Source organism: Cibotium barometz, chromosome 3 (assembly GCF_041138505.1).
Source record: "Cibotium barometz isolate CiBa-2024 chromosome 3, ASM4113850v1, whole genome shotgun sequence".
Lineage (NCBI taxonomy): Eukaryota > Viridiplantae > Streptophyta > Polypodiopsida > Cyatheales > Cibotiaceae > Cibotium > Cibotium barometz.
Genome location: NC_141048.1, coordinates 31159685 through 31179212, shown reverse-complemented (window position 1 = coordinate 31179212; position 19528 = coordinate 31159685). Strand labels below are relative to the sequence as shown.

At 44.2% G+C, this 19528-nt stretch overlaps 1 protein-coding gene across 1 annotated transcript; it reads left to right on the top strand.

Annotated features, from left to right (window-relative positions):
- The first annotated feature begins 677 nt into the window (after nt 1-677).
- On the top strand, nt 678-16145 carry LOC147639949 (kinesin-like protein KIN-14Q). Its single transcript, XM_086775544.1, has 19 exons — nt 678-1564; nt 1777-1934; nt 2031-2174; nt 2321-2675; nt 2793-2896; nt 3011-3085; nt 3177-3245; nt 12248-12382; nt 12474-12555; nt 12674-12769; nt 12855-13034; nt 13276-13382; nt 13474-13652; nt 13780-13944; nt 14018-14271; nt 14351-14514; nt 14599-14793; nt 14935-15665; nt 15749-16145. The coding sequence occupies exons 1-19, from the start codon at nt 1294-1296 to the stop codon at nt 15939-15941; spliced, it is 3657 nt and encodes a 1218-aa protein (XP_086631670.1). The 5' UTR covers nt 678-1293; the 3' UTR covers nt 15942-16145.
- The last annotated feature ends 3383 nt before the right edge of the window (nt 16146-19528 follow it).

Genomic DNA, 19528 nt, shown 5'->3' with positions numbered 1-19528 from the left:
GCTTTACCAGTGGGCTATTCTCTCTTGCCCCTAAACTCTTGAAATCTATATGCACGCAGAACACTCTCTCTAGCATCTCCTCTAAAATCATCCATCTCCTTCTCCTCTAGCCAAGTGGCATAATTCTTTAAAGGGGCAGACTGTGCAGAGGTGGGGGGCCGGGGCACGTAAGCACCAGCGCGCGCGGGTGCGGAACTTGTACAAGGTAATGCAAATAAAATGTTATGTCATTTCAGCTGTGGAAATTGGGGAATCTGATAAATGTGACGTGAGATTCATCAACGGTTGGCGACAAGTCAGGAGAATGGCGTTGTATTTTAGGTACCGGGCCGTAATCCGTCGTGCACAGAGGTACAGGCGCGTGTGCGGTCGTCGGGTAGCGGTTCACAGTGCCCATGTGGCATGCGCTGTCCAAAAAAAAGCGTGTGGAGGTCTGACGTGGGGCTTGCTCTCCAGCTCGCTACAGCGCCAGGCTCTCATTTAAAAAAAAAGGCCTGTGTGGAATTTTGGTGTGACCGTTTGAGGGCTGACGTGGAAGCACTGGCACACTCACACTGCGCATCTCTCTCTCTCTCTCTCTCTCTCTCTCCTACCTCTTTTCTCTCCTCTCTCTCTCACACACGCCTTCCTCTCTTCTCTCTCCTCTCTCTTATGCGACACTCTCCTCCCCCCTCTCTCTGCTCTCTCTCCTGTCACACTTCCTGCTCTCTCTCACCCAGCTACTAAAACGCGCCCCCCTCTCTCTCTCTCTCTCTCTCTTCAACCCCCACCCCCGTTTGAAGTTCCTCTTCTAGGGGAAGGGAAGAAGGTGCAAGCTTCAGGCTGTCTACTAGAAGATAGAACACGCACATTCTGTGCCAGTTCCTCTACCTCTAGGTTACACATGTAAGTGCTGCACCTCCCGGATCGACCAATCGACGCCCACAACGCCTCCCTTTGTGTGGCCCCTTCACGCCAGCCCGTCACTCGCCTTTCAGCTCCGAGTTAGCCCCCGTTTCCTTGTCTTACCAGCTTTGGCAGCTTTGGCTTTGTCAATTTGCTATTCTTGGCTCATTCACAGCTCTGCCCAGTGGGGTGTGCTGGTTCTCCACACCCGGCCTTGATCCAATCACCCTCCCCATCTTTTTTTTTTTTTTTTTGGCGCCTCTGGGCTCGCGAAGAAAACAAGGCGAGACAGGGAAGACGCACAGGCTCTAGCCTCTTTCTGTAAGAAAGTTCTGTGTTAAATCCAAAGAAAGTTCTGTGTTAATTCCAAAGCCTTCGCCTCTACAGTGCCTTGTTTTGTTGGTGAAGATGCTGCAGCAGTGTGGGTCCATCTCCATGACCCGAAACCCTAGCAGCTACGCGGCTAGGGCAAACCAGAAGGTCCATTGCAACTCCCCTTTCCAGCTCTCATCGCCTCTCGAAGGAACCCCTCAGTACAACCGCACATTCAAGGGCCACGATGCAGGCTGCATGAACACTGACCTCGACACAGCAAGCGATGCATACAGGGATGAGCTCCAAACACCAGCCGGCCGTTTGAGCGACACACATTTAGCCTCCAGAAAAGCGAGCGAAGCAGGTAGGTGCATTGATACTCAATATCTTTTCCTTGAATTTACCATTTGCATATACGTAATGGTGCCTTGTGATGGGCGATAATTAGCGCTTAATCATATCTTTAAAACGATCGAAGATGCAAGGATCGTCTGTAACCTGGGGTTAATTAGTACTTATGCAACTGCTGCAATTGACACCCTGCTTCAATTGGTTAATCTGTGTTTTCTAACGTAGCCGAAAGGAGATTCCAAGCTGCATCATGGCTACAAAGCATGTTTGGCCCCTTGGCTCTCTCCTCAGAGCCCTCAGAAGAGGAGCTTCGGTTATGTCTGAGAAACGGCCTTGTGTTATGCAACCTCATCAACAAGGTTCATCCAGGAGCTGTCCCCAAGGTGCCTAACTTCTCTGAAACTGATATTTAATCCTTGCTTGAAATTTCTGAGCAGCAAGCTTCATGAAACACAGTAACCCGTTTTGTCTGTGTCCAGATTGTAGAAAATCCAACTCTGTCCAGCCCTCCTCCAGAGGGTGCAGCACTCTCAGCTTTTCAATATTTTGAGAACGTAAGAAACTTTCTCGTAGCTGTAGAGGAGATGAAGCTGCCCTCATTTGATGCATCGGATCTAGAGAAGGTTAGGTTCAAAACCCTGATTTTCTTTGTTTTGTTGAAACCCTGAGAGTCCAGACCCTACTACAGAAGACAAGCTACCCCTCATGGACCGTACTCTAATCACTGCTTGCTTGTTTGATTGGTTTTTTTTGTCTCTCGACATTGCAGGGGGGCTTGTCAGCCAAAGTGGTTGATTGCATCCTTTCTATCAAGGCATATCATGATTTGCAGCAGGCTGGCGGACAAGGGAAGTTTGGGAGACCCTTCAAGACTCCTTGTCCTCCAAAGTCATCAATGACGAAGCCACTCCTTGCATGTTCATGGCTAGGATCTGGAAGATCCTCAGAGGTGTTGGCCCTCTCCACATCCAAAGCAAATAGCCAGGACCCTAAACAGTGGGGTTTGGACAACTTGAAGAACATGTCTGAAGATTATGGAAATCTCACAGGAAAGGTTGGACTGTTATGGAGTGGTCATTCTGTTGATTTCATGGAAGAATCGGAGAATTCTTGGGCAAATTTTGGTAGGTTTTGCTAAGTTTATAAGGAGGGTGTTGTGCTTGGAATCATGCCTATGATGTGTTTTTGCTAGATTTTAGCTAGTGCAAGCTGGCTTCAATGCTGGTACAATCTCTTTTCAGATTCAAGTGTAGCATGGGTTCAGCATGTGTGTCAAAAGTTCGTGGACACCTTTATGGCAAGAAGCAAGAACTCACGAGCATCTGTCCTAGGAATTCCGGATACTGTGAGTGCTCATGCTTGGCCAAACCACACTATAGATAATATCTTTTCATGTTACGGCAGTTTGTTGGCCCAACTGCTGTTGCACTGATCTAGGTAGGATTGTTATGATGTGCAGAATATGCCCTGTGAGGCCCTCTTGAAGCTAGTGATGGCAGTTCTGGATGACAAGAACCCAGAAGAAGTAGCCATGGTTAGTGCATGAAGAGAAAGAATGAAAACATTATGTTGCTGGTAGCATTGGTAGATATATTTCTGAACCCCTACCCTGTGTGTCTCCACAGCTTGTTGAATTCATGCTGAAGAAGGTTATTGAGGAGTTTGGACAACGAACTCTATGCCAAGATGGACAGGTAACATGCTTTGCAAGGTCCCACCATAGAGTATTGAACTAATCTCAAAGGCCAAAGCAATCGGCATAGCTAGTTAAAACATTGCCACAACAATAGATGCTCTCTCTCTCTCTCTCTCTCTCTCTCTCTTAGACACACACACACACACACACACACAATAGTTGCAAATTTTCTTGAATACTTCATAATTGAATCACACACACACACACACACACACCCCTCTCTCCATCCACCCACACTTTTTTAAGGAGAATTTGTGTTGCGCTCTCACTAAGATACACACACGCGCACACTTTTTTTAGTGAAACCACTGTCTCATTAGAAAAAACAATGTTACATTCACACATTCATAGTTGTCCGAGCATGGGGCAGCTACTAAGTTCGGAAACAGTGGGAAAACACTTCTAGTTGCTGAAAGGAAGACCCTTTGATTTCATGAGAATCTCGGAGGGATCGTAAAAGGGCTTTTTGGAAGTAAGCAAAGAGTCGAGGAGAATCTCCAGAGAAGGCAACTGATTCTGAGCATGATAGATAGTCCATAATGCCTAGAATCTAGTCCAGTCAAGGAAGTTTGTATAAGTTGGTAGTGGAGGAGAAAGGCAACCAAAAAGCCAAAACCTTGCTTGAAAGGCCTCCCAAGAAAACGAATCATCAACAAAACCTCGAGAGTGAAAGCAATACCAAAGATAGTGGGGCACCCAACCACACATCTCCATAGGGAAATCTGCTCTTCCAAATTCTTTTCAATGTAGCTTTCCACCAAGCAGAGATTTCGACATATACCAGAGGTGATTTGCATGATCCTCAATCCATGGGAGTGTGTTAGCACATTCATCCCCAGTTTTTGCCCATTTCTGGTGCCCATTTGGTCCCTTTTGTATGGCCCTTGATTGTGGGCTGGTGGCCACCTCTTTTTTCCATATTTTTTTGGGATTTTTCCCAGTTGTTTTGGTATTTTACCAGTCGGCTAGCACATATGCTCCAATCGGCCAGCATATGCATTCCTAGTCGGCCAGCATACCTCACCTATAAATAGGTGGTGCTGGTCTCTCATTTCTCATTCAGTCTTGTACATATTTTGTCCCCTCACTTATGAGACTTCTAGTGTCTCTTGCTTGGGATTGTTTTGCTTCAGTATATTCAGCATAGTTGCTCCATATCTCTCTCTCTCTCTCTCTTGCACTCTCTATTCAGCACACTCTAGTGCCACTTTGCTTCCGCTCTGTGCACTCTTTCATGGTATGATCGGTCCTGGTTCAGTGACTCCTGTGCTGCCCCAGAGTCGGCCCTATTTTCAGCACCCTCTCTGTCCACCAGCCTGGACATTTCCCAGTCTGAAAGGGGTTTGGTGGACTCGAGGATGTTTAAATATTTGGAAAGTACAAGCTTTGGGAATGGGGGATTATCCTAGAATACAAAGGACCACACTCCAAAAATTTAGGAGAGTTGCTATTTTTGGCCCGACTCCGATGGAAATTCTGTTCGTGTCATTACATCTGGAATTCAGGAGATACCAAGAGTTGGCAAAGTGCCTATGACAGAATGTCTACCAATTGGGATATTTTTAGAGATAAAGTTTATGGAAGGACCCATCTCTTAGATTGGGACATGTGGGAAGAAAGTGGACCAAAGTGAGACAAGTGGCTTGACACTTGTTAGAAAGTGGATCAAAGTGAGACAAGTGGCCTGACACTTGTTAGAAAGTGGATCAAAGTGAGACAAGTGGCCTCCTCACACTTGTCACTTCAGCTATTGTGTGGCTCTCCACTTGTCATTGTAGCCTTCTCTTGCCATTTTAGCTCATGGGAGGCCCAAATCTATAAATTGGAGCCCTCTCTCTTCATTAATGGAGGCTCTCTTGCTGCACACTAGCCTCTACCACCGTTACAGGCTGCCCTAATGATGGCTCCTCTCTTTCTCACTCTTGAAGGCTGCCCATGAAGAATACCAGCTGTTGGGGACTGTTTTGGAGGCTTCCATCGCGAAGAAATACTGAAGGCAAGGGTATTTAATCATTTATTATGATTTCCAGCCATTGTACTTGTTGTACCAGCATTTGTACTTACTGTACCAGCCCTTGTATTGGTTGTACCAGCTTTTGTACTTGTTGTACCAATCACCGTATCGGCTGTATCAGCCACTGTACTTGTTGTACCAGCCCTTGTACCGACCGTACTAGATTCTGTACTTGTTGTACTAGTTTCTGTACTTGCTGTACCAGCCACCGTACCGACTGTACCAGCCATTATATCTGCTGTACCGGCTGAATGGAGAGTTGTACTTGCCATACCCTTTCTATTGCATGAAGACCCGTGGTTTTTGGGGAAGAATCAGTACCCACACGGAGGTATATGGATTATATTGTTGGCTCGGCATTTCTACAGCCTATGTTCCGGCTTGATTGCCTCGTGTTGGGCTGTGTTATGGCATTTGTATATGGATAATCCGGCATCTCCTGTGGGGAGAGTAAGGCCCCCAAAGCTTGTACACGATATTATTCTCCTTGGGTAATAAAATACTCCAAGGGGGGGGTCGGCCCATTCCGGCCTCTATGCGGTGTCACGTGTGCAAGCTCCATTTTCAGCATTTGTGGATGTTTTGTCCAGCTTTTATGTTTTATGCAAAGTGATGATGGATATGTGTTAAGGCTATGGCAGAAGGCTCTTTGGAGGCTTGCTCCGCTTGTCTTTTTGGACAATCCTTCTTACCATGCCCAATGGCATGACAGAAAAAACATATGTTTTCTGACTGATACTGTCTTTGCTCCTTTGGAGGAAGATAGCCTCCAGTTATGCCTGCTTGAGCCTTTTCCTCAGGGGTCTTCTTAGGCTTGGATTCCTTACCCCCTGAACTAGAGCTAGGACTGTTGTCTGTCTTAGTGTCTTTAGAAGACGAATTACCCTTCCCCTGTTGGGGTTTGGTACTGGACTAAGATGACTGTTTGGGCTTGCCTCCGTTCATCTTCATTTCTTCATTCTGAGCGAGAGTCAGAGCCCGGTCATATGTACTTGGTTCAAAGTTACGAACTCTGAATTGAATGTTAGAGTCCAATCCACGAATGAATTGCTCCATCTTAGCGTGCTCAGATAACCCTAACTGATGTGCTAAAGTAATAACCTTACCGGAAAACTGAAGCACTGGGGATCCGTTCTGTATGAGTCCATAGAACTCGTCTTTCAGACCGGTCATGTACTGGGGCGGGAGAAATCTGGTCTTCAGGTAATGGACAAAGATGTCCCAGTCAAAGGCTGTGACACCTGTGGCCTGGTCTGTATAAATACTAGACCAATGCTGCCACCAAGTGACTGCCTCACCAGTGAGATGGGGAGCCGCTAAGTGGACTTTGTCTTGTGGGTCTGTGATCCTAGCTAATGGAAAATGAGCATTAAACTGATGAACAAATTGATTAACTGATGAATGATCACACTTACCATCATACTTACTGAAGTTTGGTTGACTGCGAATGATGGTGGTTGATGCTGCTGTGCGGGCTGCTTGCTAGTGACACCTATGACTGGGGAGACTGAGGAGAGCTGCTGATACCTCAAGTGTATGGCCTCCTTTTCTCGTTGGTGTTCGAGTAACATACGTTCTCGATCAAGCTCACATTGGTGTTCCCGAGCGGCGAGGTCAGCTTGACGCCGGTCTTCGTCGATCCTGCGTTGGGTTTCCTCATAGTCCCGTCTTTCTTCTTTTTCTCTTTTCCTTCGGGCCTCGTCCTCTCTCCTTTGTTGTTCCATCTGAACGAAGAGGGAGATGTAGTCAGGTGCTGCTGGAGGTGTAGAAGGACGTGCTGCTGCTGCCTCCAAGAGTTGGAGACGCTCCATGAGAAGCTGGTTCTGAGCTCAAAGAAGAGCTATGGTGTCTGCTGTAGGCGGAAGAACGAGGTCTCCTTCGGGGGAGACGTCTTCCGGCTGATGAGTACTCTCTCCTGTAGACATGATGCTGAAGTCGGTGGTCGTGCCGGAACGCAATCTAACCATCCAAGGATGCCCCCACGCTAGGATATGGTGTGTGTGGACAATCTGAATTAGATACCAATGTGATATGCAGCGGAAGTCTTTGTATTGGAAGATCCTGTCACACAAATGCTCACACCGTCTTCTGTATCGTGAGTTTCGTGAGTTTAGCAATCCATTTCAATACTTCAAACTTTAAAGAGATGAGAGAGAGAGATATGAGAACTGTACACCAGATTGGGTCCCGAATTACCCACTGAAGGGCCCCCTATCCCGATAACGAGATAGTATTTGCTTTATTTCTTTAGAGAGAATGACTGTGGACTGTAGATAAGCCAAACGCAAGATCTCGGAGGATCGGAGAGTGGCTGATCTGTACACTGCTGTAGAAACACCTTGATGACCTGATCTCGAGCCTATGCACTCTTCCCAAGGGCATGAGGAAGGGCTGCACACCTGAGGCTGAGAGAAGAAGAAGGTGGACTGTTCTACACTATGTTAGAATGCTGAAAACACTTATGAATGCTGTGTTACCTTCACCAGATGACTGCTGCATGTATGGATGATGCACAGAAGGCTGGATGCTGATGCAAACTGCTGATTCAGGGCTGGAAACTGCTGTGGACAGAAACGCAGACCTACAGGGATGGTGCTGGATTGAAACGCATGTGAATTCTGGTGCTGCAGACTGCTGTTGTACGGCTGGACAGAAACGCAGAGGAGCTGCTGTACGGCTGGACAGAAACGCAGATCTGCTGGCGTTGAATTGGGCTGGTTTGTATGCTGAATCTGGGCCTGAAGTGATGCTGAATCAGGGCTGAATGGATGCTGAAGGCAAGCGCCTAGGGCTGACTGAAGCAAGGGTTTCTCAATGGCTGGAGAAGCAAGCTTATGAGCTCCAAGGGCTGGATTAGTCTAGGGCTGAGGAGGAGAGCTCTTAGCACAATGAAGACTGAATGAGAAAATAGGCTCTATGCAAGCCTATTTATACTAACTGGAGGTTGGTCATTTAATAAAGTTTTATATTTATTAATGCCCAATAATGCTAAATAAATACTATTAAATATGGAAAAAATACCAGATAAATTCCAATAAATTCCCTAAGGCTTCGGGGATGTTCTAAATGATGCACAGGCATATGAATGCATATTATGCAGGATGCAGAGTGCTTTCTGATGCAAACCCTAAGGCTTCTACTGACTCTACATGCATGAATGATTCTGGGTTAAGGGACTTGACTGACCGACTGACCCGCTAAGGCTGAGGAATGACCTACGTAGCTCGTGCCTGACTTATCCTGGACTGAGGATGTACAATGGGGTCACGGCGTACGACAATTATCATCCTATTGGGTTCTAAAACTGTACAACTGTTGCACTTCTGATGATGAGCCATCTTGTCACCATGCACTGAGTGCAGAGTACATGTGACATAGCGAAGGATAGTGGGCCAGTTTTGTTCACTGCATCTGAGGAGTTTGTTTCTCATGTTGCCCTGCCTTTAGTTTCTATGCATACTTCTCCTTGCCAGGATGATATCTCTGGTAATGTTTTTGAGGAAGATAGTGGGCTATCCTTGCCCACAACTTCTGAGGGGGATTTGTCTCCTATTGCTTCGCCTTCGACTCTTTCTTCGATACCCAATGACCAGGATGTGTTGCTAGTCCCTTTGCCTTCTATGGAGGAGCCTACTTCTACGTTGTGTGATGCTTGCTATTGAGGAGGCTACTACTACTTTAGTTACCACTACTGGGAATGTTCCTATTTCCCTTACTCTGTGTGAGGATTTTGGATTGTGGTCAGGTGTGTCCGTGACTGTGCCTGGGGCACAGTGGTACTTCTAGAGCTTGAAGGATTGATATTTGGATTTGGTTGGGCTTGTGGAGTCCCGACATCAGTTTTCAGAGGGGGCAGTTGAGTTATTACATCTGGCGATGCCGACCTTCGAGGAGGGTGCTATTATACAGCATTTGACTACTCTTGGTACAAAGTTGGAGTAGATGGACTCTTTCTTTTGAGGGTATTATCTTCTTGGAGCTACATGCTTCTAGGGATTCTTGTGACACCGTGTTTACATTTGGGTTTGGCACCGATATTTATAGCAGCACGACGCAACCTACATGGTTGTTCTCTTCTAGAGAAGCAGTGTACCTAGCAGCTTGTTCTGTTGCTTTTGTAGCTGAGTTGCTGTGGAGATTTCTTGTGGAGCTTTTTTGGTACCTGTTGTTGCTGCATTCTTTTGTCTGTGACAGAGGACGACTTCTTCGGCTTCTTGGAGTTTGTTCAGCATCTAGTGCTGAGAGGGGGTGTTAGCACATTCATCCCCAGTTTCTGCCCATTTGGTCCCTTTTATATGGCCCTTGATTGTGGGCTTGGCCACCCCTTTTTTCCATATTTTTCTGGGATTTTTTCCAGTTGTTTTGGTGTTTTACCAATCGGCCAGCATATGCATTCCCAGTCGGCTAGCATACCTCACCTATAAATAGGTGGTGCTGGTCTCTCATTTCTCATTCAGTCTTGTACATATTTTGCTCCCTCACTTATGAGACTTCTAGTGTCTCTTGCTTGGGATTGTTTTGCTTCAGTATATTCAGTATATCTCTCTCTCTCTTGCACTCTCTATTCAGCACACTCTAGTGCCACTTTGCTTCCGCTGTGTGTACTCTTTCAGAGTGGTAAGAGCAACCTGTAAGCCATGGCCACAAACACTTGGTGAAAAGGCACAAGAGTATATCTTGGAAGTTGCCTATCAAAACACCAATCTCGAAGTCTCCTTGCCTCCTCAAGCATTGGCACTGGCTGCATCGTTTTTGAAATGACTTTCTCGACTGCCTATGATGCATCCCCAAATTACATTGCCTGACGGCTCACGAAAAAGTGAAAACATAACCACTTTCATCCATGATGTCACATACGTGACAAATTCCCAATGTAGATAGATTGTAGGTCTTTCTTGGATGAGACAAAGCAAGTGGTCGCTGCTCCAATAAAATGCAGCAACATTGAGTTACTCCGATTTGTAGGCCTACCAAATCATTGTAGATGGCATAGGATAGCTTGCCAATCTTGAATAAGAGTGTCAAAGAGGTGATAGTCCAAGTGGTAAAGTGTTTGCCTAGGACCGAAAGGTCTTGGGTTCAAACCCTGCTTGGACCCCTCGGCGGCACCTCTCATCCGCGCTCTCCATAAGCTTCCCTTTCGGCGTCGATCGTGTTCTGGCCGCCTTTCCCAGGAGGACTCCAGTGTAGCCCCTCCGCTCTTTGTGGTCGAGTGTGCTCGTCGCCCTCTTTAGAGGGCCGCGTAGATGATCTTGTAGCTCACGACACCAGCGTGGCTGGGACGTTGAGCGAGTTGTAATGTTAACTATTAGTAGGATCTCTCTCCCGGAAAAAAAAAAAATAAAAAAATCTTGAATAAGAGTAGTTGCACATGAAGAGCCCGAAATGCGACCGGTGAAATGCCCAAAGGCTATATCACCTTAATTGATAATCCAATGCTCATACACATCTGTAGGCATGTTAGTGCACATAGCTCCCAACATACATGCCCATGGCTTGACTTGGCCTTTGTTGCATATTAAGGACATTGAGCCCACCTTAACTAACGTAGCCCTTTTCTATCGGCTTTGGTTTTCCACAGGCATTCCATTGCGTTAGACATGAAATTGTCAATTTGTTTATGCGAACAAGGTAGTAGAGCAGAAGATAAAATTGCATTGTAAAATTGAATATTGAAAGGCCACGCAGATAATTTTCAATATTCAATTTTACAATGCAATTTGCCCATCACCCATTGAGTCTCATCCTTCCAAGACCCAACCAATGGGATAACCCAAATGCCTGACTATCTCATTAGGTGGCAGGATCTGACCTGGCCACAAAATATGATGCCAGTCATAATTTTTCAAAGGGAGCAACATGGATTTTTCACAATTCACATGCAATCCTGTAGCCAAACCATAGAGGGATAGTGCTTTCATGAGGGCCCTTACATCAGCCTCCGTATTCTTGGGAAAAAAGAAAGAGTCATCACCATAATATGCCTGCGCCACAAATTATGTACCATCTACCATGGAAAGACCCCCATCCAATCCACCCATACACACAAACGCAAAAACACACACACTTTTTTTTTTTGGGTAAATCCATGAACAATATATTATCAATGAAATTTACATGAGAGTCTCCAAAACGGAGAGCCTCAACGGGAAATCAGAAGCAAAGAGAAACTATTTCCAGGCATGACTGATGAAGATCTCCTTGGTGGCAAGCATCATAAACAGATTGCCGTAAGGAGCTTCTAAAATACTGATAAGATTGCAAAACGGTTTCCCAAAATATCTCATGTTGTGATCCTGCCATATGGTCCAGAAAGCCCAATATCTGACCCAGTACAAGAGTAAAGAGTAATGGACCATGGTTGTAGGGAGTCTGCCAAAAAGCCAAAAGTGTTTCCCAAAAACACACACACACACAACACACAATGGTTGCAAATTTTCTTGAATGCTTCATAATTGAATCACACCCACATGCCCACACACACGAACGCAAAAACACACACACACAACACACAATGGTTGCAAATTTTCTTGAATGCTTCATAATTGAATCACACCCACATGCACACCCCCATCCAATCCACCCACACACATGAACGCAAACACACACACACACACACACACACGCACACACGCATACACACGCACACCCACCACCCACAATGGGTGCAAATTTTCTTTAATCAGCCTCCATATTCTTGGGAAAAAAGAAAGAGTCATCAACATATGCTTGCACCACAAATTGTGTACCATCTACCAGACCTCCATCCACCCGCGCACACGAGCACGTGCACACACGCACACACACACACACACACGTGTACACACAATCGTTGCAAATTTTATTGAATGCTTCATAATTGAATCACACGCACACCCACCACCCACCACCCACAATGGGTGCAAATTTTCTTGAGTACTTCATAATTGAATCTGAAGGGGGCATTTTTGACACACACACACAAGCTGAAAACAAGTTCCGTGCAGGATTTGTTGAAAGGCTCGCATGTTTGCCCAGAACAGTGCACAAAAATGCAAGCCATTGAACGGGAGGTACAAAATGCCAAAAGCATGGATCATCACTATGCGGTTAAGTTGGAGCTACAGAGCAATGAACTCAAGGTTATTTATCTTGCTGCTGCTAGATGATTGCTGTTGCTGAGCATATTAGATCATGAGAGGGCTTTGATACTCACTTTTTTGTTGAATCCAGGAACTAAAATGTGCCTTGGAAACTACCAGGCTTCAGTTTCAGAATTTGCAATTTGGATGGGAAAAAGAGATGGGAACCTTGAGTAAGTGTATATAAGATAAATTAGAAAGCATTTGCACATTCCAAGTACAGTGTATATGTATGCATGAAATTGAGTTGGTTTTTTACTTGGGTACTAGACTTGTCTACTGGATGACCAGGTGTGAAGCTGCATGGCCTTGCTCAAGCTGCAGCAGAGTACAACAAAGTTGCTGCTGAGAATCGGGAGCTTTATAACCAAGTGCAAGATTTGAAAGGTTAACATCAATGCTGCATTGAAAGCTGAACATCATAACAAGATATGTGTTTATTTACAGATGGGATATTGCTTGCTGGCTCCAGGAAATATCAGGGTATACTGTAGGGTAAGGCCTTTCTTGTCTGGGCAAAACAGCACCCAAAGTACAGTGGACTTCTTAGGGGAGAAAGGATCTATCATGATTTTGAACCCTGCAAAGCAAGGCAAAGAGCAACGCAAAGCTTTTACTTTCAATAAAGTATTTGGACCCTCTGCAGCGCAAGGCAAGCATTTCAGCTATGGGTAGAGAAAGCATGCCATCACTCATGGTTATGAACCTTTTCCTAAACACATCATGAGTGCCTCTAAGTCCAACACATCATGAGAGCTTCACAGTTAAACACAGCACGAGTGTCAAACTTTAGATTGCATCATGACTGCCCGAGTGTTATGTATGCTGCAACTTGCTACCAGGTTTTCTAATACAATGGGGGTCCTCAAGTAGCTCTGAACTTGTCTTTGCAGATGAAGTTTTCCTCGACACTCAACCCCTGATTAGATCTGTACTAGATGGCTACAAAGTGTGCATCTTTGCATATGGACAAACCGGCTCAGGCAAAACATACACTATGGTATGGTCATTCTTCAGCATTTTGGACTTTATTTGTGCTTTTGCTCATTAGGCTTGTAACGGGTGTTTATAAAATGCTCTACTTTCTGCAGACCGGACCCACCAACCCATCCCCCAAGGACTGGGGAGTGAACTTCCGAGCATTACATGACCTGTTTCAAATCTCTCGGCACCGACAAGATCTGATGAGATATGAAGTGGGTGTCCAAATGATGGAGATATATAATGAGCAAGTTCGGGATCTCCTTTGCACAGATGGCACCAACAAGAGATATCCACCATTCATTCTATTTATATGCTCAAAAAAGTATCTTTGAGTATTGTTCTTATGCTGCCTGGATGCTCTCCATGTACACTTTTCTGCTCTAAATGTATACGTATCTTTGACTTCAACCCACGCTTGAGATTCGGAACAACTCTCAACAGAATGGACTTAATGTCCCAGATGCCAGCTTGCTGCCTGTGAACTCTACTGAAAACGTTTTGGAGCTAATGAACATGGGGCATAAAAACCGTGCTGTGGGGGCCACTGCTTTGAATGAAAGGAGCAGCCGCTCTCACAGGTATTTCTGATGCAAACATCCTGTCTCCTTTGCTTTATGTGACATATCACTGAAGAAGCACGCTGTTTTGCAGTGTGTTGACAGTTCACGTCAAAGGCACCGATCTAGCATCTGGAGGTGTTTTGCGTGGGTGCCTTCATTTGGTTGATCTTGCTGGAAGTGAGAGAGTTGACAAGTCTGAAGCAACGGGAGATAGATTGAAAGAAGCCCAGCACATCAACAGATCTCTTTCTGCTCTAGGAGATGTTATAGCTGCTCTTGCACAGAAGAGTCCTCATGTTCCTTACAGAAACAGCAAGCTGACGCAGCTTCTCCAAGACTCTTTAGGTACATGGCATTGGAGTCTTTCTTCAAATTACGCATGATGATGCTTTAATAATTCTGGATACCAAATGCTGTGTTCTAGGTGGACAGGCAAAGACTCTGATGTTTGTGCATGTAAGTCCTGATTATGAATCCTATGGGGAGACGATCAGCACTCTAAAGTTTGCAGAAAGAGTTGCCACAGTTGAGCTTGGTGCTGCCCATTCTAACAAAGAAAGTGGAGAAGTTAAGGACCTGAAGGAACAGGTAAGGACTTACTTTTCCGGGTTCTCCTTTCTCTTCATTGTTGAATGAGCCCATTAATGCTATCATGTGTGTTTTTGGATCCAGATAGCCTTTCTGAGAGATGCCTTGGCCAAGAAGGATGTGGATCTGGAACGATATCAAAGGGAGCATAGAATGAAGGGCCTTGAAAGGTTGCAAGATAGGCCGAGAGTGAAAGCTGTGATATCTCCAGGCCAACTGGGAATGGTGACAGGGCATGGCAATCGAAGGTTGCCCATGGAAGAAGTGCAAAATGCAGAGGTTACAAACTTGTCTAGCTTTGTTATCTCATTGATCAAAATTTATTATCTTCTCTTCCAAAACTACTGTGTTGACAGCTTACTAAAACTACTAAGTGGTGACAGCTTAGCTTACAACATTCATCGGCCTGGTTCCCTGTAGGTTCGTCAGAGTCCTGGTGTAGCTCGTAATTGTGTTCCAAGTACAGATTTTCAGGTCATGAACCTGCTACAATCGGTTTCTCCTATGGGGTATGCTGCAGCAGTAGCATCACCATTCTCTCATGGGCTTGAAGAGGATGACACCCTCAAGCGGAGGGCTCCCCAAGCTACATCTCCAGACAGCAGGTCGTCTTCAACAACCACCTCGGAGGTCTCCTTTCCCACCTCATCTGCACGAGTTGGCAGCAATAGTGGCTCCAAAAAGAACAAAATAAGGCATGGCAGCTTTGACGAGCTGGAGCCATACATCGCAAGAGCTTCACATGAACGCACTAGAAGCTTTTCTGTGCAAAGATATGGATATGATGGCATGGAGAGGTCATTTGAGGGTTGCGAGATTGACAACAGACCCAATGCAAAACATGGTGACAGGAAAAAGCAGTCGAAGGCATTGCTTCTGCCCCTCCATAATGCACCCATCACTAAGCCTTCGCATGTGAGAAACTCGCGAATTTCTGCTGTTCCTCTCAAAGAGGCAGCAGACAGTGAAGACAGCTACTTAACAGAAGAAGAGCCTACCGGCCAAAGGGATTCTCTGATGGGCGAAGATGAAGAAATTGTTAGTGATTATTCAGAGGCTGAATCATGGCAGATGGCAGGACCTGAGCAGCACTCCAATGGGCAGATGTCCATGGCTAGCTTTGGAAAGAGGAGGAAGGAGGGTGACAGACGGTATTACATCTAGCGTTACATCCAATCTGCTTATGAGCCTTTCATGTTCTGCGTTGAAATCACTCACTTCTGTTTTCTTGTAGGTTCCCCGGACAGCAACAACCTGGCCACCTTGCGAAAAAGCCTACCACTGCTTCCGTGCAGGCGCTCATGGGTTCTTCTAGGAAACATGGATTGGCGGGTTTGACTTCACCTGGAATGGAACCCAAGAGGAAAGGAGGGAAAGCCACTGCCGAGCCCAAGCACCTCCTCGCAAGCAAGAAGCCCATCTACTAACACCTATCTCATGGGCATTGGGCATGCAGAACCTAGAGAGGCACTCGCACCAGCTTTCGATGCTCACACGCATACACCATATATATTTCTTTTGTTGCACTGAGCTGTACCTCGCAGCAGAGTCGAGTCGAATTATATGTGAAATTGATTGTGATTGTAATTTTTTTGTGCTGAAAATTTTTACATACAGAGATTTCCCCTAAATTTTCAGCATTCCCAGAATTTTGAGGCTTTGATTCGTGTGTCGCATGTGTCCAAATCACTCGCCCGCCAAGAATGTTTATAACACCCATTTTCACCTCGCAGGTAACCTTCCTTAACCACACACCAGCTAATCCCTTATTCCCTGCTCCACCCCCAACACACTGAGAGTAAGTGCAAGACTGCAAACCCGTCAGAAAGAGACACAGAGAGAAAATCGAGAATGGCATGACAAAGAAGAGAGTTTGCATAGCCTGGCCGCCGCTGATGGAACAGAAACTATGTACAATGAGCCTAGCTCTCCATCCCCCACAGGGAATAAGGGAGGACAGACCTGGTCGAGAGAGAGACACTCTGCTCAACGTCTACTAGGGCTCTCTCTCCTGCAACGAACAAGGGGGGAGCTGTGGCCGACATGAAGCTATATTGCACACAGGTGTGTCAATGTACTTAAAAGTTCCTTAAAAGAAGAAAAGCATACAAGCTAGTCTAATAGACCCCTGATAAAAGATTGTGGAGGAGTTTGCCACATGGCAATTTACTTTGAAGGCAAAAAAAAAAATTAACCAATAGCCAAAACCTTGGTTGTGATACTTTAACTCGGCTGGATTCAAATCAATGTATTGATCTCTTCACCTTAACATATTGGAAGAAAACTGTAGTCAGCTTGAGGAAGAAGAGTGTTTTCAAAATCTCATGAAGTCATTTACTTTTTGGCTTTTGACAAATTTTACATATACGATGTTCAAATATGGTCTTCCCACAACACTTACGGAGACTTTTTTTAAAAAAAATGGTAATGAGAACACAAATGATGTTATAGATGTGTTAAACTATGTTAACCACTCCATAGGTTAACATGGTTTCACTCGCTTGACCTATCGTAAGAGATGCCTTGTTACCTTCTTCGCTCAAATGGATATTTATTTTTTGTAAGATGGTGTTGGAATATATAAAACAGTCTTACTAAAGAAAGTCTAAGGATATTGTGTATATACTTGCTTAAGACTAGAAGTAAAGGTTGAAACCACCTAGTGTAAAAAATAGTCACTCGTATCTAAGTCATTTTTGGCAATAAACAATATACAATATACAATCATTCCCTTGCAATGATTGTAACTATTCTAACTTTCATGTATGTTGATGGTTTGTTTGTAGGTTTCTCTCTTACATTAGCTTCTTTTTCTTCCCTCTCCTTGTGTGTGAGAGAATCTTCATGTATGTATCTCACACACTCTACTACGGTGGGTGTGGTTATTCTGTGGGAGGGCCAAGATACAATTTCATTCAACATGGAGAATAATTGGTTTCTAGCTTTTCTTAGACAAGAGATATCGTTTGTAAGAAGATCAATTAACATTTACGATATCTCTTGTCTAAGAAAGGTTAGGAGTAGATGTGAAAAGTTTTATATGCAAGCAATGTATTGCTCCTCATATCCTTGAGATTGTGGAGTAGTTGTAGTATTCTCTATCTCAAATTAATGACATAAATTTTTGGCTTTTTCAAAATTTGTGTTGATTTCGATCAAATTTTAAGTTTTTGAAAAATAAGTAGAAGTGTAAATTAAATCTGTGCTTAACATAAAAAGTAAATTTGCAATTGATGTAAAGCACTTTTTAATTCTTTATATTTTGATTATAAGTTTGTATATAAGATACACTTATATTTAACTATAATTATAAGTATAATTTTTTATGCATAGATATTAATATAAATGTAAGTTTAATTATGAATTTAAATATTAATATAAGTTTTTAATATAAAAGTATAAGTATAAGTAAGTTCATTTATTTTCATTATATCTTCACTTACTTTCACTCTCTAGCTTTCCTTGCGTGTAATTTCTCACTTTTTCTCGTGTATTTCGATATTATCATGTCTCTTCGTTGAGTAGCCTTTGATGAGTAGATTAGTGAGACTTGTTACGCTACGTTCATCTTGTAGACTCAATTTATGCTAGATTTTGTAAGAACATACGTCTTGAGATTTTGCTATCTAGTCTAGAGCCTGAGAACTTTGTCTTAGCAGAGTTTTGCTTGGGATGTAATGAAATTACCTTCTCCATTTCCAACTCTGTTTCTAGGTGGATCCTTGTGCAGTTCCTCTTCTCCATGAAGAGCGGAGATAACCCCAAGAAAGTTATCAAGAGAGCCTTTCTTAGCACATGTCTTCTCGGACCTCCTCACAACCTTCGTTTCTACCTCCTTCGAAGAGCATATTCCAATCAATCTAATTGAATGGAATATTGCTCTTATAATTTACATTCTATCAACAGACATTCAAGCGGAGCCTAAAGCTGACCCCACTATTGACATCCTTGACATTCCTTGATCATGAGCTAGCATAGACGGCTCTTGATCCTCAAGTAGAGGTTGAGAAAAGTCTAGAACTATTATGCATAGGCATCCAAGAGCCTAAACATATAGAATTTAAAGGCCCACCTTGCGAATCCTTGTCAAAGATGTCTTGGAGCTCCTGGACATGAGAGAAGATGAGCTATATTGCACACTTGTTCAAGATGTTGGAGACGACTTCATTGACTTCAGCATACGGGATGCTCCACGATGGTAGTAGCTTGGATAATGTATCACAAATTTTGGGTTGATCAGAGCCCTAGAAGGGCCCTAGCTGAAGGCTAGCGTATGGGACCCTGAATCTATAGTTCTTCTAATTCGAGAGAATTCCCCGAATACTTGAAAGAGAGAATCATGGAAAATGTCAAATATTTGACTAGATTTGTAAGAAAAAGTCTTTCTTTGTTTCATAAAAATGTGATAAGCATTGGTTTTTAGTAATCATGGCTGTTTAAGAAGTGAAGGGAGGGCGAGTAACCCCATATACCACTATAGATAAAAGTGACTGAAGCATGATGCAAGTTTAGTTGAAAGGAAGGTGTAGATTGAGGGCTCCAAACGCTAGCCTTCAGGGGGGCCCCTTCTAGGGCTCTAATTAGTCCAGAATTTGTTTCGGCGCCTCTACAGGGCCCAGGGAGCATGCAAGTCAAGTTAAAACTGAATCATAAGAAAAAATCTATTTTTTTGAGACTTTATTAGTGGTGCGAATGTTATTCTGGCATATGCATGCACTTATACTAACATAATTTTTCCCTTTTGGTTTGTAGTATGTCTTGTATATCTTGATAAGTTCTCATCTAGGCAGGCCAAAAAATCTAGAAGGCAAGGAAGAGTCCAAGACTTAGCCTTGAAAGAATATATTGGCCGGATGGTGGACGATATCATTATCCTCCACAAGACATACTCCTTGCTTGGCTCAAATGGTTTTTTGAAGTTGAAGGCATTAATCAAAGCTACTGCTTTCAAGTCTATCCCTACAACATCTAGCTTGGAGAAAGTCATGCTCTTGCGACGCTCCGAGTTAATTTT

Coding starts and splice junctions, on each gene's coding strand:
- LOC147639949 (XM_086775544.1), top strand. CDS start 1,294: ATGCTGCAGCAGTGTGGGTCCATCTCCATGACCCGAAACCCTAGCAGC. Junction 12,770..12,854: donor CCAAGTGCAAGATTTGAAAG/GTTAACATCAAT, acceptor TGCTGGCTCCAG/GAAATATCAGGGTATACTGT. Junction 13,945..14,017: donor AGGAGCAGCCGCTCTCACAG/GTATTTCTGATG, acceptor GCTGTTTTGCAG/TGTGTTGACAGTTCACGTCA.